The 18143-nt window shown below is 40.9% G+C and overlaps 2 protein-coding genes across 4 annotated transcripts in view; one reads left to right on the top strand and one right to left on the bottom strand.

Moving 5' to 3' along the window:
* The window catches only part of CDH23 (cadherin related 23), a 1300862-nt gene that overhangs the window by 949159 nt on the left and 333560 nt on the right, over nucleotides 1-18143 (top strand). The gene's annotated exons all lie outside the window — the stretch shown is intronic.
* The window catches only part of CUNH10orf105 (chromosome unknown C10orf105 homolog), a 64572-nt gene continuing 47955 nt past the window's right edge, over nucleotides 1527-18143 (bottom strand). The window contains exon 2 of the mRNA XM_089677096.1: nucleotides 1527-5459. Coding sequence (XP_089533222.1) covers nucleotides 5023-5454 — 432 coding nt within the window. The 5' untranslated portion in view covers nucleotides 5455-5459 and the 3' untranslated portion in view covers nucleotides 1527-5022. The remainder of the gene's footprint in view (nucleotides 5460-18143) is intronic.

Genomic DNA, 18143 nt, shown 5'->3' with positions numbered 1-18143 from the left:
AGAATTTCAGAGAGAAATGCACTGTAACCAGCATGTACAACATTTGCTGCCTTCCTTCCTTAACCACTTGCCTACCGGCACTTATACCCCCTTCTTTACCAGGCCAATTTTCAGCTTTCAGTGCTGTCGTACTTTGATTGACAATTGCGTGGTCATGCAAGATTGTACCCATATGAAATTTTTATCATTTTTTTCTCACAAATAGAGCTTTTGGTGGTATTTAATTGCCACTGAGTGCTTTACTTTTTGCACTATAAATGAAAAAATGCAAAAAATTTGATTAAAAAAAAAGTTTCTTTGTTTCTATTATAAAATTTTTCAAACAGGTAATTTTTCTCCTTCACTGATGTGTGTTGATGAGGCAGCACTGATGGGCACTGATAGGCGGCACTGATGGGCACTGATAGGCAGCACTGAAGGGCACTTATAGGCAGCACTGATAGGCAGCACTAATGAGGTGGCACGGATAGGCGGCACTGATAGGCAGCACTAATGAGGTGTCACGGATAGGCGGCACTGATAGGCGACACTGATGATGGGTACTGATAGACAGCACTGATAGGTGGCACTGACTGGAATCACTGCTGGGCACTGACTGGCAGCACTGCTGGCCACTGACTGGCACAACCGCTGGGCACTGACTGGAGGCACTGACTGGCAGCACTGCTGGGCTGCACTGATGGGTGGCACTGGTGGGCACAGGTGGGTGGCGCTGCTGGGCACAGGTAGGTGGCACTTCTGGGCACAGGTGTGTGACACTGCTGGGTGGCACAGGTGGCATCACGGAGATCACTGGGTGCGCGCAGAGCGCGTTCTGGGAGGACATCATATGACGCCCACCCAGAACTGGCCGGCTGCAGTGTAGCCGTCATTCGGCTATATGCGGTCGGCAAGAAGTTAAATAATTGCCAGCTGTTTTTCAAAGAATGAATGACCTCACTAATAGAACTCCACACTGCTATTTTTTTGAACATGCCCCTTTCAATTAGTGATTCAATTACACAGAATCAGTAGCATGCATGTCATGACTGTTGGGTCTGTTGGATTTTTATTACTCTACTACACCTGCTAGTAAATTATTTGCCATGTAGAAATATCATTTCTATCAAAAACAGTGATTGATCAGGTTAGTGATGTCTGACTGCTATTATTTTGAACACAACTATATATATATATATATGTATGTATGTGTATATATATATATCTATATATAGATATAAAACTTTTTTATCAACCTTTTTGTCTTTCACCCTGTCTCATGTCTTCAGGCCCAGCAATGTCAGGACAGTATATACAACTACCACCAAAATGACATCTTTTTGGAAAGTAGACACTGTTTTTAAATAATTTTGCCCCTAAACATAAATGCACCTCAGGAAAATAAAATTTTGTTACCTAGTGCAATGTTTCTCAACTTTACAGAACCATGTCTCATATGTGTATTTATTGCCAGTACCCCCTTATATCTATATATTGTCTCCAAACAATGTCTTCTGTTTGTATTAAAAGTAAAAACACATACACCATTTAAATGGGATTTTTTATTTATCATAACATCAGACATGATACTGCAGTTTTACTTTAACAGGCAGAACCGGTCAAAAGCACCCCCTGTGGTACATTGGTTGGGAAACTGTGGCCTAGAGCAGTTAGGCAGATTCTGTCTTTAATTCTTCTGCACTGCCGGTGGGGAATGAAAATTAAATGCTATTTTTTTGCAAAAATTGTTATTCCTTGGCATGCTGTAAGGCCACTTGTGCACTTCTCACTGAAATTTATCTGAAAGCCGGCAGAATCAATGTCCCAGAATAGACTACAAAGTGGAATCTGTATGCTGTCAGTAATGTCGGGGGTACCTTGCGTTCTGGTTGCTACATCCAGTGTAGCGTGTTTGAAGCTAGCATAGTTTAAGCCATCATATGATCAGTTAAATCTGCATTCATCTGCAGATGGGAAATATTATGTAAGACAAAATTCAGGAATGTTCAGCCATCAGTAAATTTACCAGCTGCGGTAAGGCTACATTTTGTATACACAATGTAATTAAGAAGCTTTTGTAGATGGCGGCCCTTTGCCTTTGTAATTATTAGTTTACAGTGCAAGTTTATGGCCATTGTAATTATCCACTTAGAAGTGACCTACAACTACTAATTCATTACATCTGTAGCTAAAGCTGCTTCTTACATATTAACACTAAGGCTTTGTATTCAAACAAATGCTTGTAGTTACTGCAGATTTACAAAATAAAAAGACAAGCTTTAATATAGCTTAATGTACAGCTGCCTCTTTTCCTTTGTGCAATGTATATTTTTAGTGCAGTTCTCCAGAGTGATCCATCTCTCTACATTTCCATAGTACACCTTTAAGGCAGAGTTGGGTTATGAATCGATGCATCTCTAGGCACTGGGACAGAAAATTCCATGACAGCTAATGCTGTCAAGCAAATCTTTTATCTGTCAGGCAAAACTTTATCTTTAGTTGATTAAAAACAAAAATACCAAACTAGCTTTTGACTAGCTTTAGTAGTCTCCGTCATTTCTGCTTTTTTTCCCATTTAAAACAAAAGTCTGTGTTCACGTGGATACACTTTTCCTGAATGTGTACTAGAAGTAATACACACTGATAGCAATGAGTCTGGGCACACAGCAGGGTTGTGGTAGTGAGGTACACTTAGGGTCAATTTACAAGTAATGTGGTTAAACTGAGGCCACCAGAATGTTTATAAAGCACAGCAATGTGCTTTATAAACTTACTTAGGAACTCTGAAGCAAGCGAAAACCCACTCATCCAAATGAAAGGGGGGGGGGGGAAAGGTGACATAGGGAAACCTAACACATGACTTTGACAGGTTACATAGCAGTGCTTCCCCCCTATTCTGAAGGATTCTCTGTGGAAAATTAATCACAGGACATTAGAGGCTCCACATAGCACTCTGCATTTTATGAATGAAAATTAAAATGTATATGCAGTGTGGAATAATCCCTTTGACTTCTTGCAGAGTGCAGAGAAGGGTAGACCATACACTGCTTAAGTCTTGGCTGATTCCTGCTAGCTCAACCAAGGTCCGAGCATTGTGTTTCCCTGCCAGCTCTGCTCTGTTCAACAAAAGACTAATGGAGGGAGTCTTTCTGAAAATCTAATTAGTTGTAGGCACTATTAGAGTATTCTGACTGCTAGCGCTGTCAGGATACAATGGTCCAGCATGGGATATGTCCATCTGCCCTGTTAACATGCATGGAGGAATCTATTGGATTTCCTTAGTTCAGCTTGCAGGCTGAACAAAAGAATCTACATATATATATATATATATATATATATATATATAGCCAACCTAAAGCTGACCATACACTTTTTATTTATGTATTTATTAATGGTTCCTATATAGCGCCATCAATTTACACAGCCCTTTACATGCGTAGTGTACATTCATATCACTCCCTAATCCTCAAGGAGCTTACAATCTACAGCCCCTAACTCACATTCATACACAAACATACTAAGGCCAATTAAGACAGGTGCCAGTTAACCTACCAGCATGTCTTTGGGGTGTGGGAGGAAACCAAAGTACCCGGAGGATATCCACGCAGGCACAGGGAGAACATGCAAACTCCAGGCAGGTAGTACCTTCGTTGGGAAACCGACGACCCTAGTGCTGCTAGGCGGAAATGCCTACAACTTTGCCATTGTGTTGGCCACTAGAAGAATTGCATTTGAAAACTTTTGTTTATATTTTATAGCCATTAATGGAGTTAAAACGATACTTGATTTCGACTGCAGTGATGAAAAAATTCAAAGGAGAAGGATGGACAATTTTACTTGAACAAATTTCTAACAATAAAAGTGTTTTTTGTTTTAGAAATTACATTCATTCTAAATGTGAATGTTAAAAGCAAATTAAATGTTGATGTACTTTCAAAATACCTTAGTCAAGTTATCAAATGTAATTTGAGAATTTTCGTACAAATATTTGTATGAACATTTTTTTTTTTAAATATATACAATAAGTGTATGATCAGCTTTAGAAATCATGCATACTTCATCTTGAACCTTAAATGTAATTCCAGACATGTTGAGAGGATGCCTTTCACACACCAGCTTTTCTGTGGACAGAACAGTAGGAACCTTTCGTCATTCACATGCATCATGAAAGGAGCATTCTTTTTTCCTGGACAGATACTCTCTACAAATATTCTTAATCACACACTACTAAGCTGCAGTGAGAAAACATATATCTAAAGAAATATGTTTCCTCCATGTTTGATACCGCAGAGAATTGTAAAACTCCTGTCAGTTTATTTTGTCATGTATATCATATTGGAGAAATGTTCACTTACTGTCCTGTAGACACAACAACAAAAGTCTATAAGATCTTCCTTTATTTCTGTTATGGTAAAAACTCAAAATGTAAGGCTGGCCATAGATAATGTGATTGTCTTTGCAGAAAAGAAAATTGCTTGATTTCCCCATCAACACTGCTGGTGTTGATGGGGGAATCCCTCCTGAGTAGCTATTACATTCTACAAGAGAGGAGGTGACAACTAAGAAGAGACTTCCCTTTACATTACAGAAATTTCCAAATTGTATCAACTTGCAAACTTAAATATAGGCTACAATCAACTCAAGCAAGTTGCATTTGATATACTTTAAATCTTTAAAATGTTAGGAGAAATGTGCTTAGCCTGTCGTTACATTGGAAGAGTAAAAAAAATAAAAATTTTAAAATGATCCTAAAGCATTCACATACTGCCCCCATCCTGGCCAGGGGCACATATCTAGTTTTGGAGCTTTGCTTGTATGTAATTAAAAATAACTGTAATATTCTTTATTGACAGCACCAATCGACCATGCTAGTCATATTACATTGGGAAAAATGCTTTGGCTTCAACAACCTGTAAGCACTGCAACAGCAGAAAACTAACATTAATTTGTGAAATGTGCCTTATTGTATTAGGTAGTAAATACCAAATATCCTTTGCGGTGTTTTAGTTCAAACAAATAAAAGTGCACTGTTAGAATGGCAATTCACATTTTGGTGGACTCCATGAAAGACCAGTCTTGGTTGGCTTGTGCACGTCTTGGGTTAGTCCTTTGGCACTGAGATATTGGCCGGCTGCGTCTGAAGCTGTTGATTGATTGCCTGAGTGAGCCAAGCCTCTTCCAAAGTCTGAGCTGTGGCTCACTGGCATCTTCCACATGATAAGGCATGAATTCCCGCGGTCCATATAGTGACTGGTCTAGGGCTGCAGGCTTACAGAGTGTCACAAATATGAGGCAGGTTGCCAGCAACAGGAAAATGCATGCAAGTGATATGATAATAGGCAGGGGGTCTGTAAAATCCAAAGGGATACTGGTGGTATTTGTGGAAATACTCTCTGTGGTGGTGTTAATCTGTTCAAAGAAAGTAGTGCCCCCTAGTGTTTCATTGTTGAATGTCTCTTCAGTTTCAGCAGTCATCTTTCCTGTTAAAAAGGAAGAAATATAATATTACAACACCAACCTGTTCCTTCTTTGTGTTTATCCTCTATATTAAGACATTATATAACATAAATATAATATACCATTTTCTAATTGCCCTTCAGCAATGCATTCCGATGCTAAAGTGTTGATAATCAAGTTACAGAAACTGCAGTGAGTGTTCATCCTTTTCTAATCACAGTGAATTTCTGCCATCGCCAAATACACAGTGTGAAAATATGGCACCATGGTTTTTGGATGTTTTCCTAATGAGATTGGGTACAACAAATAGCTGATTGCAGCAAAAGGGCTACTTGAGGATATACAGTGTGTATATAATCTATATGTATATGTGTACAGTATATATGTACCTTGTGGTATTCTGACAAGCCTTCTTTTTTATAGAAACAGCTTTTGCAGCAGAAACGTTATTTCAGATCAGTGGCTTGTGTTTAGAGATAAACACCAGACACCTACAATGCTTAAAGTGGGTAGTCCGGTCAGTGAAATGAAGACACAGTTAGCTAAACAAACCCTTCACCTAAAAATTTATATAAAAAGTATTAGAACGTGATTTTCTAAAATCAGGTCAAATAATCTGTCTGTCTTGAATTTAAAATTTCCGGTTTAGTAGGAAGGATCTCTGAGTAGGTAATAAGTGACTTAGTCGCACATGACACACCATAGGCTTGATGCAGGTAGGTGATATGCCAACCAACCTGCTAGTGGCACAGTATATATCCTTGTAGGCTGAAGGAACTAGTCATTTCAAGGTACAGAGGATGATATTGAGATCTGAGGAACCCCAAAATTGAGTCAGAAACACAGGGCAACGTTACTGTTCTGAAAATTGCAAGCCAAGGCAGTGACATTTTTTTAAAAAGACTTTTACTCTCTGACCCCATCCCACCCCAGGACACAATACATATTAATGTATACATAGTGAATACATATCCTCTTCAGCAGAGACCTTCCTTTAAGCTTCAAAGGGCTTATTAACAGTGCCATTAAGCCTTTTGGCAACAATCAACACAGTGCTATCAGCACTTAGACAATCATACCATAACCCAGAGTTCTATAAAAAAGCATATTGTAAATGAGTCATGAAAACAATCCAGTTTATGGCAGCTCTGACATGATCTAGATGCAGGCAATTAAACCAGTTAGGCTGAAATCTCCAAAGCAAACAGCCTATTAGCAAAGTCTTTATGGCATGTTGTAAATATTTTAGCAAGCACTGTAAAGCAGGCCAAGCAGCATAAAGCAGCAGGATATTTATTTCTTACTGCAGATTCACAATTCAGTCATTATTCATAAATCCTTGTATGATAAAGCTACATTAATAACAAGAATGTAGCCACATGTATCAAACTATTGGTCATGCAGGTAATATAAATACCCCCACTATTACAAAGTTCAGGAAGCTAATGGGGCATATTAACTCTTCTGAGGACGCCACACATAAGAGACACTTCATGATTAGCTTCCATTAGCTTGTAACTTAATTCTGTTAAATATGTTAGTTGCCTAACTGTAAATTATAATAATTCAGAAACACCAATATAATTTATTAAATGTATTGTAGGTTAATTTCTTGAGTCAGATGGTGAAAGCCACACTTAGAGATAATGTCCTCCTGGACCTACTAATTACAAATAACACAGGTCTGATTGCAGATGTAGAGGTAAGGGATAATTTGGGTAACAGTCATCACAGATTAATTACATTTGCCATAAATTATAGGAAAAGTACACATGAGGGTAGAACAAGAACACTACATTTTAAAAGATCCAAATGTATTAACTACTTGCCTACAGGGCACTTATATCCCCTTCCTGCCCAGGCCAGTTTTCAGTTTTCAGCTTTCAGCGCTGTCGCACTTTGAATGATAATTGAGCAGTCATGCAACGCTGTACCCATATGAAATTTTAGCATTTTTTTCTAGACAGATAGAGCTTTCTTTTGCTGGTATTTAATCACCTCTGGGTTTTTTTATTTTTTGCTAAACAAACCAAAAACAACTGAAAATTTTGAAAAATAAAATGTTTTTTCTTAGTTTTTGTTATAAAATTTTGTAAATATATGATTTTTCTCCTTCACTGATGTGCTCTAATGAGGCTGCAGTGATGGGCACTGATAGGTGGCACTGATGAGGAGGCACTAGTAGGTGGCACTGATGAACATTGACAGACATCACTGGTGGGCACTTAAAGGCAGCAATCGTGTATGGCACTGATAGGTGGCACTGACTGGCACTGATAGGCTGCACTAACTGGCACTGACTGACACTATTAGGAGGCACTGATAAGCAGCTCTGATGGGCATTGATAGGCAGCACTGATAGGCGGCACTGATAGGCAGCACTGACTGGCACTGATACGCGGCACTGACTGGCAGCACTGATAGGTGGCACTGATAGGTGACACTGAAAGGCAGCTCAGATGGGCACTGATATGTGGCATTGATGTGCACTGGTAGGCAATGATATGTGGCATTGGTGAGGCACTGATGGGCACTGGCAGGTCGCATTGAGGGACAATAACAGCTGGCATTGATGGGCACTGACAAGCGGCACTGCTGGAGCTACACTGATCATCAGGGCACACTGATCATCAGTGCCCTGATGATCAGTGTACATGTCTCCTCCTGGGAATGCTGATTATAGGCTCTCCTCTCCTTTCGAGCTGTCAGCGTGACAGCTCGTGAGGAGAAAAATGCTTAACCGGCAATTCCCTATTTACATGCGATCAGCTGTGATTGGACACAGCTGATCACATGACCGAGCCGACATCTTCGGCTCTTTCCATTGATCGGTGATCCGCTGTGCCCGAGGGACACAGCACACCACCGATCGCCACGCTGCGCGCTTGCAGAGCCGCGCATGTGCGGTTAGAGTGGGAGGATGTCATGTGGCATCCGCCCAGAACAAGAGAACCGCTTTGTGCCCGTCATTACCTTATATGGCGGGCGGGAGGCAGTTACTGGCATGGTACCAGCTTACTGGCAAAAGCAAATGTGATACCAATAATCAAAAAAAGGGTTTGTATTTTTATTGGGTAACTACAGACCAGTCAGCCTAACATCAATAGTATTTAAACTATTGGAGAGAATGAGGGACCATATCTAAGAAACTGCTGATGGAAATAGTATCATTAGTAGCAACCAACATGGATTTGTGAAGAACAATTCTTTCCAGACCAACCTTGACAGTCAATGAGGAGGTGAGCTGTAATTTGGATAGAGGAAGGCCTGTGGACATGGTGTATCTAGATTATACTAAGTCATTTGTTACAGTACCCCACAAATGAATAATCTACAAATTAAGGTCTTTTGGGATTGATGGCATGGTATGTACCTGGATAGCTATGTAATTATAAAAGTGACATTAAAGAAGTAGTCAGTGAAGTATAAATAAACATTTCAGCAATCCTATTTCCCACCCATTAGATCTTTTGGTTGGATAGGGGGGAAGACTTGGTGATGTCTTATAGAAGTTCCACAAAAAGCTGGTGCAGCTGCAGCTTGATAGCTCTCAATTCCATCCAATTTAAATTTTCTCCAGTCTTTTACATTAAATTACATTTTAAAATTGTTAAGTTTTATCTCTAATGCACTAAACAAGAACTTAAAGAATTCCTGTTGAATGCACTATATAATATATCCTGTGTCATATTCCTGTCTGACAACATGCATTACAGATGCTTCTTAAATGTTAGCATTGTTATAGCAGATTCTGTGAAAAGTGAAGGTTTTTCTTAAAACAATTGCTGGCAGCTGTTGTGTATGTGTTTGTAATAACTGCAGATAATCCACTGTAATGAAAATCACTTTTACATGTTTAGCACTGGGTGACTAGTGGCTGGAGGTATATGTTTAATTTTTGGATAGTGAAGCGCTACCATGGGGTGAGTTTTATTTTACTCTTTAGTGACTGCCACCAAGTCACTAATGTGGCACTGTCATAAGTATGTGACAATGACACTGTCATCCTCACCGTGCACAGATATTTTTGCCTGCAGGACAATAATTAAGTGCTAGAAGACTAAAACAAATGTCCACCAATGTGATGTCTACTAAAAGTTCATAAATAATGCCCCATGCATTAATCCAACACAAACTTCAACTGTTCCAGTTCAAAAACCAGTCTTGGTCTTCAGATCACCTTCACCACTGTGCTCCAATTGATTTCCAGTCCCCATAACACACCACAATCACCAATTTCATTTGGCTCTCATTTTACTGATCAGCAAAAGACGCTCTCATCAAGTTCCTTAGAGTGGCTCCTCCTTCAATACACCTTTATCAGCTTCACACTGTCTCATAGATATAATAGGGCTCAGAAGAAAGAGTGGCCAACATAGCGTAATCCCATTTCAACTGCTTTATTTAAATCCATTCCCAGTTAAAAACACACAAACAAATTAAAAACAATGCCCAGCAGGAAAGATTGCCATCAATATTGCTAAGACCATGTGGCTGTAATCTCACCATGCTCATTCACTGCGTCACTTCCAGGCCAGAGTATTGATGTCACTTCCAGTCGCCATATAGCCCCACCCTGACGGAGGAAGTTGTAATGATGAAATGCATCAGGGTGGGGCTATACGGCAACCTGAAGTGACATCAATACGCTGGAACAGAAGTGATGCAAACACATGGTGAATGAGCAGTGTGAAACACAGTGATCACCAGCCACATGGTTTTAGCGATATTGACAGAAATCTTTATACTGATGGGCATTGTTTTTAATTTGCTTGTGAGTGTGTTTTTTTTAACTGGGGATGAATTTTAACAGAATTATGCATTGTTGGCCACTCTTTTTTCCTAGTATATCTATGGGAGACAATATGGAGCTGATGGAGGTGTATCGCAGGAGGAACTACTCTGAAGGAAATTTATGAGAGCGTTTTTTGTGATCAGTAAAATAAGAGCCAAATGCAATTGGTAAGTATGGTGTCTTATGCAGGCCATACATGGGTCAAATTCTGAACGAATTCTCTTTAGAAAATCAGAAATTTTGTGAGTTTTGTAATCCAATGGTTCCACCATTGATTTCAAAATTCAACCAACCAAGCCTTCAATTTCACTTCATGTTGCTACAGAAGAGAATTTTCAAGGCCAAGAATTTTCTTTTCTTTCCAGGTCACAGCTTTATATTTCTTGAACGAGTCTCCCATCACTGATTCGAAATTCGTTCGTTTTTCAAAAAATTTCCAACATGCCCAATCACTCAAATTCGATGGTCACATAAAAATTGGCTGTTTTTTTGAGCTTTTAGTAGACATCACAGTGGTGGACATTTTTGTTTTACATATTTAGCACTGGGTGACTAGTGGATGGAAGATTTCATTTAATTTTTGGATAGTGAAGCGCTACCAAGGGGTGAACTTTGTTTTACTTTTTTATGTTTATGATTTAATTCTCATATTATGGTGGCAGCAAACGGTTAAGTTTAATTATTAGTTTGAGTTCCTCCTGAGCGCTGGGTATTGGGTTTGAATATTGGTGGTAGTGCCTGGGATATGACATTGCTGTTGTCACACCTAGACCTTTAAAGGCACATGATATAATTTTTGTACATAGAAACCACTTAAAGTGTTACTAAAGTAAAAATTGTATTTAAAATTAAATTAACAAACATGTTATACTCACCTGCTCTGTGCAGTGGTATTGCACAGATCAGCCCCAATCCTCTTCTCAGGTCCCCGCCGGTGATCTTAGCTTCTTTGTATGTACCCATAGCAAGCCGTTTGCTATGAAGCACTTCCGAGCTGTGTGTCTATGGAACTGTGCTCCATAGGCTTACACAGTTGGACTTAGCCCCACCCCCACTTCCTCCTCACTGCATTTGATTGACAGCAGCAGAAGCCAGTGGCTCTTGCTGCTGCTCGAGTACTGTGTGAAGAAGAAGAGAGGGGACAATAGATGCAGCCATGCACAGTGCTCCCCTCTCTTGCCCTTCACACAGGGAAGGGGGAGGGGCAGAGAAATAGAAACCTCAATGTTAATAATATTAATGAAGCTATATGATCTATTCCTCATACAAGGTAAAGCTGAACTCCAGGTATAGGAGGTACAGGTACACTGCATCCAGAAAGTATTCACAGCACTTAACTTTTGCCACTTTATGTTACAGCCTTATTCCAAAATGGATTCAGTTTTTTCCTCAACATTCTACAAACAATACCCCATAATGACAACATGAAAGAAGTCCGTTTTGAAATCTTTGCAATTTATTAAAAATAAAAAACGAAAAAAACCACATGTACATAAGTATTCACAGCCTTTGCCATGACACTCAAAATTGAGCTCTGGTGCATCCTGTTCCCATTGATCATCCTTGAGATGTTTCCACAACTTGATTGGAGTCCACCTGTGGGAAATTCAGTTGATTGGACATGATTAGGAAAGGCATAAACCTGTCTATATAAGGTCCCACAGTAAACAGTGCATGTCAGAGCACAAACCAAGCCACGAAGTCCACCAGAAATCTTTCTAAAGCGGGCCGCCCGGCCAAAATGAGCGATCGAGGGAGAAGGGCCTTAGCCACGGAGGTAACCAAGCACCCGATGGTCACTCTAAAAGAGCTCCAGCTTTTCTCTGTGGAGAGACGAGAACCTTCCAGAAGAACAACCATCTCTGCAGCACTCCACCAATCAGGCCTGTATGGTAGAGTGGCCAGACGGAAGCCCCTCCTCAGTAAAAGGCAAATGGCAGCCTGCCTGGAGTTTGCCAAAAGGCACCTGAGGGACTCTCAGACCATGAGAAACAAAACTCTCTGGTCTGATGAAACAAAGATTGAACTCTTTGGCCTGAATGTCAAGTGTCATGGCTGGAGGAAACCAGGCACCGCTTACCACCTGGCCAATACCATCTCTAGAGTGAAGCATGGTGATGGCAGCATCATGCTGTGGGGATGTTTTTCAGCGGCAGGAACTGTGAGACTAGTCAGGATTGAAGGAAAGATGAATGCAGCAATGTACAGAGACAACCTTGATGAAAACCTGTTCCAGAGAGCTCTGGACCTTGGACTGGGGCAACGGTTCATCTTTCAACAGGACAACGACCCTAAGCACACAGCCCACATAACAAAGGAGTGGCTACGGGACAACTCTGTCAATGTCCTGCAGTGACCCAGCCAGAGCCCAGACTTGAACCTGATTGAACATCTCTGGACAGATCTGAAAATGGCTGTGCACCGACGCTCCCCATCCAACCTGATGGAGCTTGAGAGGTACTGCAAAGAAGAATGAGAGAAATTGCCCAAAAATAGGTGTATATAAATAAAATTATACATAAATCATATAAAGTCCAAACAAAAGTCCAAAATGATGTAAAACCTGACAAATTAAGAAGTGTTCAACAAATATCACCAGAGTGAATCTGCCACCAAATAAATTGAATGAACTCACCACAGCAATATGCTGATCACATTATAAATCAACATAAAGCGCTTTCTGCTCTGGGAGCAATGGTCTGCAAACTGGTGAGGCAACACTAGGAACTTGATATCTGGTCTCCAGGGAGCAATATTCTGCAGGGAATGTATACCATATGGATCTCCTTCAATAATAAACCACCGAATCCTTAGGATGATCATATTGCTCTGGTGAGTTCCTTAGGATGATCAGACCTCCACTCGAAATATAAAGGAATAAAAACTCATGGTGCAGTACTTCATAAATCTTCAGACTTAATAAAACACATTGTACTTACAAGAAACGGTGTCTTAGTCGACACCAGCACAAACAGCATGATGAATTTCACAAACACAGACCCAGCCTGGCTGCGCATGCACCGTGCCAGTGACTTGGGAACATCCTGACGTCACATCCAAAAGCTCCGCCCTATGCATTTCATCATCGACGTCCTCACGGAGCAGATGGATGTGAGACGTCAGACCTTCATTAAATATTCACTGCACTCAAAGTGGACAGCTGACATTAATCATGATTCATGCAAACCGCATGATTCCTCTGTGACAAATCGCCACCGCATACATATATAAGTAATATTATACCAATAAAAGCAATATGACAGATAACGGGGGATAGAAATAAATGAGGCATATAATGAAGAGCTATCAGTACAAAATACCAATAACAAATACTTAAAGGGCCAGTACATACTTAAAGGGGAACTCTGCTGATCATAAAAAAATGTTCCATTAGAATGTATCAAAATACAGAAATATCTTCAAAAATTTGTGAGAAAGCAGTTTAGGTCGATATCTACATTCAACCCATGAGGTTTCAAAGAATTTAGTTCATAAATCCAGTATGTTTCTTTTCTAGAAATGTGGTTTAACCATATCCATAAAAAGTCAACAAACTCAGATCACAATTATGTTTTAATTTGAAGTGTCTCAATACGCTATGTTTATCAAACCCCTTTTTTATATTACCAATATGTTCACCTATTCTAGTTTTTAAACCTCTTCCTGTTCTTCCCACATATTGAAGGTGGCACGGACATTCCAAAACATAAACTACATGTGAGGAATTACAAATGATCAAAGAGTTAATTTTATATTCTTTATTAGAGCATGAGAAATAAAATACTTTTCTTTTATTTCTGGATTCCTTTTTCACTGTTCTACACACTTTACACTTATTACAGTGAAAGAATCCTTTTTGATCAGGAAACAAATCTACTTTCTTAGGGGGATCAATAACATTATGGGCAATTCTTGTCCTTAAGGGTCTGTTTTTGCTATAAATAAATCTTGGTCTATCAGGTATAATACCCTTCAATATCTCATCTTTTTGCAGGATTGGCCAGTATTTTTTAAAAATACATTCAATACCCTTATATTGCATATTATAATTGGTAATGAAACATATATTATCAAACTTGTTGGATTTCTTCCTATTGCATAAAAGGGACTCTCTATCTTTGTTATTAATAAGATCTCTTTCTTAAAGGAGAAAACTTTTTTCATACCCTTTTTCAATGAATCTCTCAATTAATATATTTGTTTGATCCATATAATCTTTATTCTCGCTGCAGTTTCTTTTTATCCTAGTAAACTAACTTCTAGGTGTATTAAAGAGCCACCTTGGATGGTGTCCACTAGAAATGGGTATGTAACTGTTTTTATCGACATCATTAAAGGTTTTGGTCAAAATACCTCCCTTGCTTTTATATAGTATGAGATCCAAAAAGTTGATCTGACAAAAATCACTTGTCACAGTGAAATTTAAACCATATTCATTCTCATTAATATATTCAATAAATCTATCTAGGTATTCTTGGGTCCCATTCCATATTATAATGATGTCATCAATGTACCTCTTGTACAGTGCCATCTCTGGCCATTTATCATAGATATATTCTTCTTCCCATTTATCCATCACTGTGAATACTAATGTAAATGTGTTTTTTTTTTTAGTTATTTATTTTTAACCACTAGGGGACTGCCCGCAGTAAATATACTGCTACCAGGCGGCACCTGTGCACAGGATCACGTATATAAATGTGATCCTGCATTCCGGGGTAGGGGGTGCACGCGAGAGGCACGCGACCGCCCTACCCCCAGCACCGATCACGGTCGTGGGTGTCAATCACCAGGTCCCGGCCGGTGATTACCCGCCGGAGCCCGGGGCTTGCCGGCAATCACTGACAGAGAGGAAGGCTGCATTATTTTCAATGGAGCTCTCCTCCCTGTCAGCTTTCAGCACACTGTTCCGGGATCACTGGTCACAGCCTTTTGGATCAGTGTGTAACAGAGCAGTACACCCCCGCCCCTAATAAAACACTCCCCTCACACCCTTTGATTGTCCCCAGAAGTTAACCCCTTCCTCCCCAGTGCCATTAGTACAGTGTCAGTGTTTTGTTTTTTTTTGTACTGATCACTGTATTGGTGTTACTGGGGATGTCAGTGACCCCAAGTCAGTTCCCCCCCAGTGTCAGAATGTCCACTGCAGTCCCGCCATAAGTTGCTGATCGCCACTATTATTAGTATAAAAAAAATTCAGTATCTATACCGCCATTTGTAAACACTATACTTTCACATAAACCAATTAATTTACACGTATTGGGATTTTTTTTTAGCAAAGACATGTCGCAGAATACATTTTGGCCGAAATTTATGACGAAATTTGATTTTTACATTTTTTTTACTGGACATGTTTTAAAGCAAAAAGTCCAAAATACAGTTTTTTTTTCTGAAAATTGTCGGGCTTTTTTGTTATAGCGCAAAAAATAAAAAATGCACAGACGATCAAAAACCACCAAAAGAAAGCCCAATTCGTGGGGAAAAAAATGTAAATTAAATTTGGTGCAGCGTTGCATGACCACGCAATTGTCAGTTAAAATAACACAGCACTGTAACACAAACCGCTTATGTAACTACTTTCTGACCGCCCTATAGCAGAAATACTGCTACAGGGCAGCACAGGTGCGCAAAATCACATATATACGTGATTCGAGCTTCCGTGGTTTTCACGTCCCTCCCAGATGGCGTCAGATTGCCCATCACTACACCAGTAATCACAGTTAACCCCTTGATTGCCAGGTAGACGCGTATACACAATAAACCTTCATTTCTAGTATAGTGTCTGAAAGGATCAATATCTGTGATCAGATCAGCACTATACCAGCGTTCACATTAGTATAGCGCCCCCAAAAATGCAGCATTAGGGGGATCAGCCCCGGCACCTGCATTTAGCCCCTATGCTTACCCCCCCCCCTTCTCCCCCAGCAAGTGCAGTGTCAGTAGGTCACTGTCACTTGATACATTGCACATAAAACCACAGTGTTGGCAGAATCAGGCCTGATCTCTGTTAGCACTTGCCAGTACATTTTGATGACTCTCATATGCAGCTGTAACGGACCGCCTGACGGTACCTCTATCAGTCCCCTGATAGAGCCTCCCCAGAGTGCGGAGTCTAAGTACCGGAGCACTTGTTCACCAGGGCCCCTGATGGTGGGGATGGACTTGGAGCACTCTGGGACCAAGTCGCAGCTGCTAGGTATCTCTCCACTGCGGGTGACCACGCACAAACTCCCGCATAAGTCTGGGGGCATGAACATTTTGAGCAGGTTCCCAAGAATTCTCCTCAGGACCATAGCCTTTCCACTTAATCAAAACCTGGGTCTGGCCCCCCCTCCTACGACAGTTCAGAATTGCTTCCACCTCAAATTCTTCCTGTCCCTCCACTGTTATAGCCTCAGGGGGCCTGGATTCCCGGTCCGGAAATGGGTCTGCGACCACTGATTTCAGCAATGAGACATGAAACACCGGATGGATCTTAAAGGTCTCCAGAAGGGCAAGCTCATAAGCCACCTCATTGATCATGCGTTTAACCTGGAAGGGGCCTAAAAATTTTGGTCCTAGCTTTTTTTGACGGACAACGTAATTTTAGGTTAGTTGTTGCCAGCCAGACCTTATCTCCTGGCTGCAGCACCAATTCCCCCATTCGCTTCTTGTCAAACGCCTCTTTGTTGTCTTCCTGGGCTTTAGCCATGGCCTCCTGCAACAGTTTGTTGTTATCTGAGAAAAAATCGATCATTCTTTGGGTAGCTGGAACCGTGCTTTCAACAACCAGATCAGGCATGAATGTGGGGTGGAATCCGTAATTCGCAAAAAATGGCGATTGCCCTGTGGCGGAGTGGTTTGCATTATTGAAAGCAAATTCTGCTAAGGGCAAGAGGGTCAGCCAGTCATTCTGTAAAAACGATGTGTAACACCTCAGGTACTGTTCCAACGTCTGGTTGGTTCTTTCCGTCTGTCCGTTGGTTTGTGGATGAAAGGCGGAGGAAAGTGAGAGCTTAATGCCCAGAGCCTTGCATAGGGCTTTCCAAAACTTAGAGGTAAATTGTACCCCCCGGTCAGACACTACATCTTCTGGAACCCCATGTAATCTGACCACTTCTTTGATGAAAATCCGAGCGGTCTCTTCAGCTGATGGGGTACCTTTCAGGGGTACAAAATGGGCCATCTTTGACAGACGGTCCACAATAACGAAGATTGCCGTATGGCCCTGGGACGGGGGTAGTTCCACTATAAAATCCATTGCTATCAACTGCCAGCATCGAGCAGGAATGGGTAGTGTGCGTAGCAGCCCCCAAGCCTTATTTCTGGTTGGCTTATTCCTCTGGCAAATCGCACAAGACTTTACGTAGCATTTGCAATCCTTGTTCATGTCAGGCCACCAGAAGGTGCGTTTAAGCAGCTCCAGAGTTTTTGCCACTCCAAAGTGCCCAGCCATTGGGTGATCACCTGCGTCTGCACATCTTCCGGTACCACAATCAATCCCTCCTTTCGTAACAATCCTCCTTCGAGGGACAGTGGTATTCCTGGTAGAGGGGGGCAAGTCCCAGATGCGTCTTGCAGCTTAGTACGCAGCTCCGTTTGGAGGGCCAAAAAGTTTCCTGATGTCAGAATGGTATCCGGCCTGAGTTCTTCCTTGGGATCCTCAAACATGCGCGAAAGGGCATCTGGCTTTGTATTCTTTGAACCCGGCCTGTAGGTGATGTGGAAGGAAAAACGTGAGAAGAAAAGAGCCCACCTAGCTTGGCGTGGCCTTAAGCGTTTAGCTGTTCTCAGGTATTTGAGGTTCTTATGGTCAGTAAAAATCAAAATTGGATGAGCCGCTCCTTCCAGCAGGTATCTCCACTCTTCCAGGGTGGTTTTGATGGCCAATAGTTCTCGATCCCCGATGTCATAGTTGCGTTCTGCCGGAGTA

The sequence above is a fragment of the Staurois parvus genome, unplaced genomic scaffold (genome assembly GCF_062004578.1).
Source record: "Staurois parvus isolate SC_StPar_1 unplaced genomic scaffold, SC_StPar_1.0 ptg000177l, whole genome shotgun sequence".
NCBI lineage: Eukaryota > Metazoa > Chordata > Amphibia > Anura > Ranidae > Staurois > Staurois parvus.
This window is presented reverse-complemented; position numbering and strand designations above follow the sequence as displayed.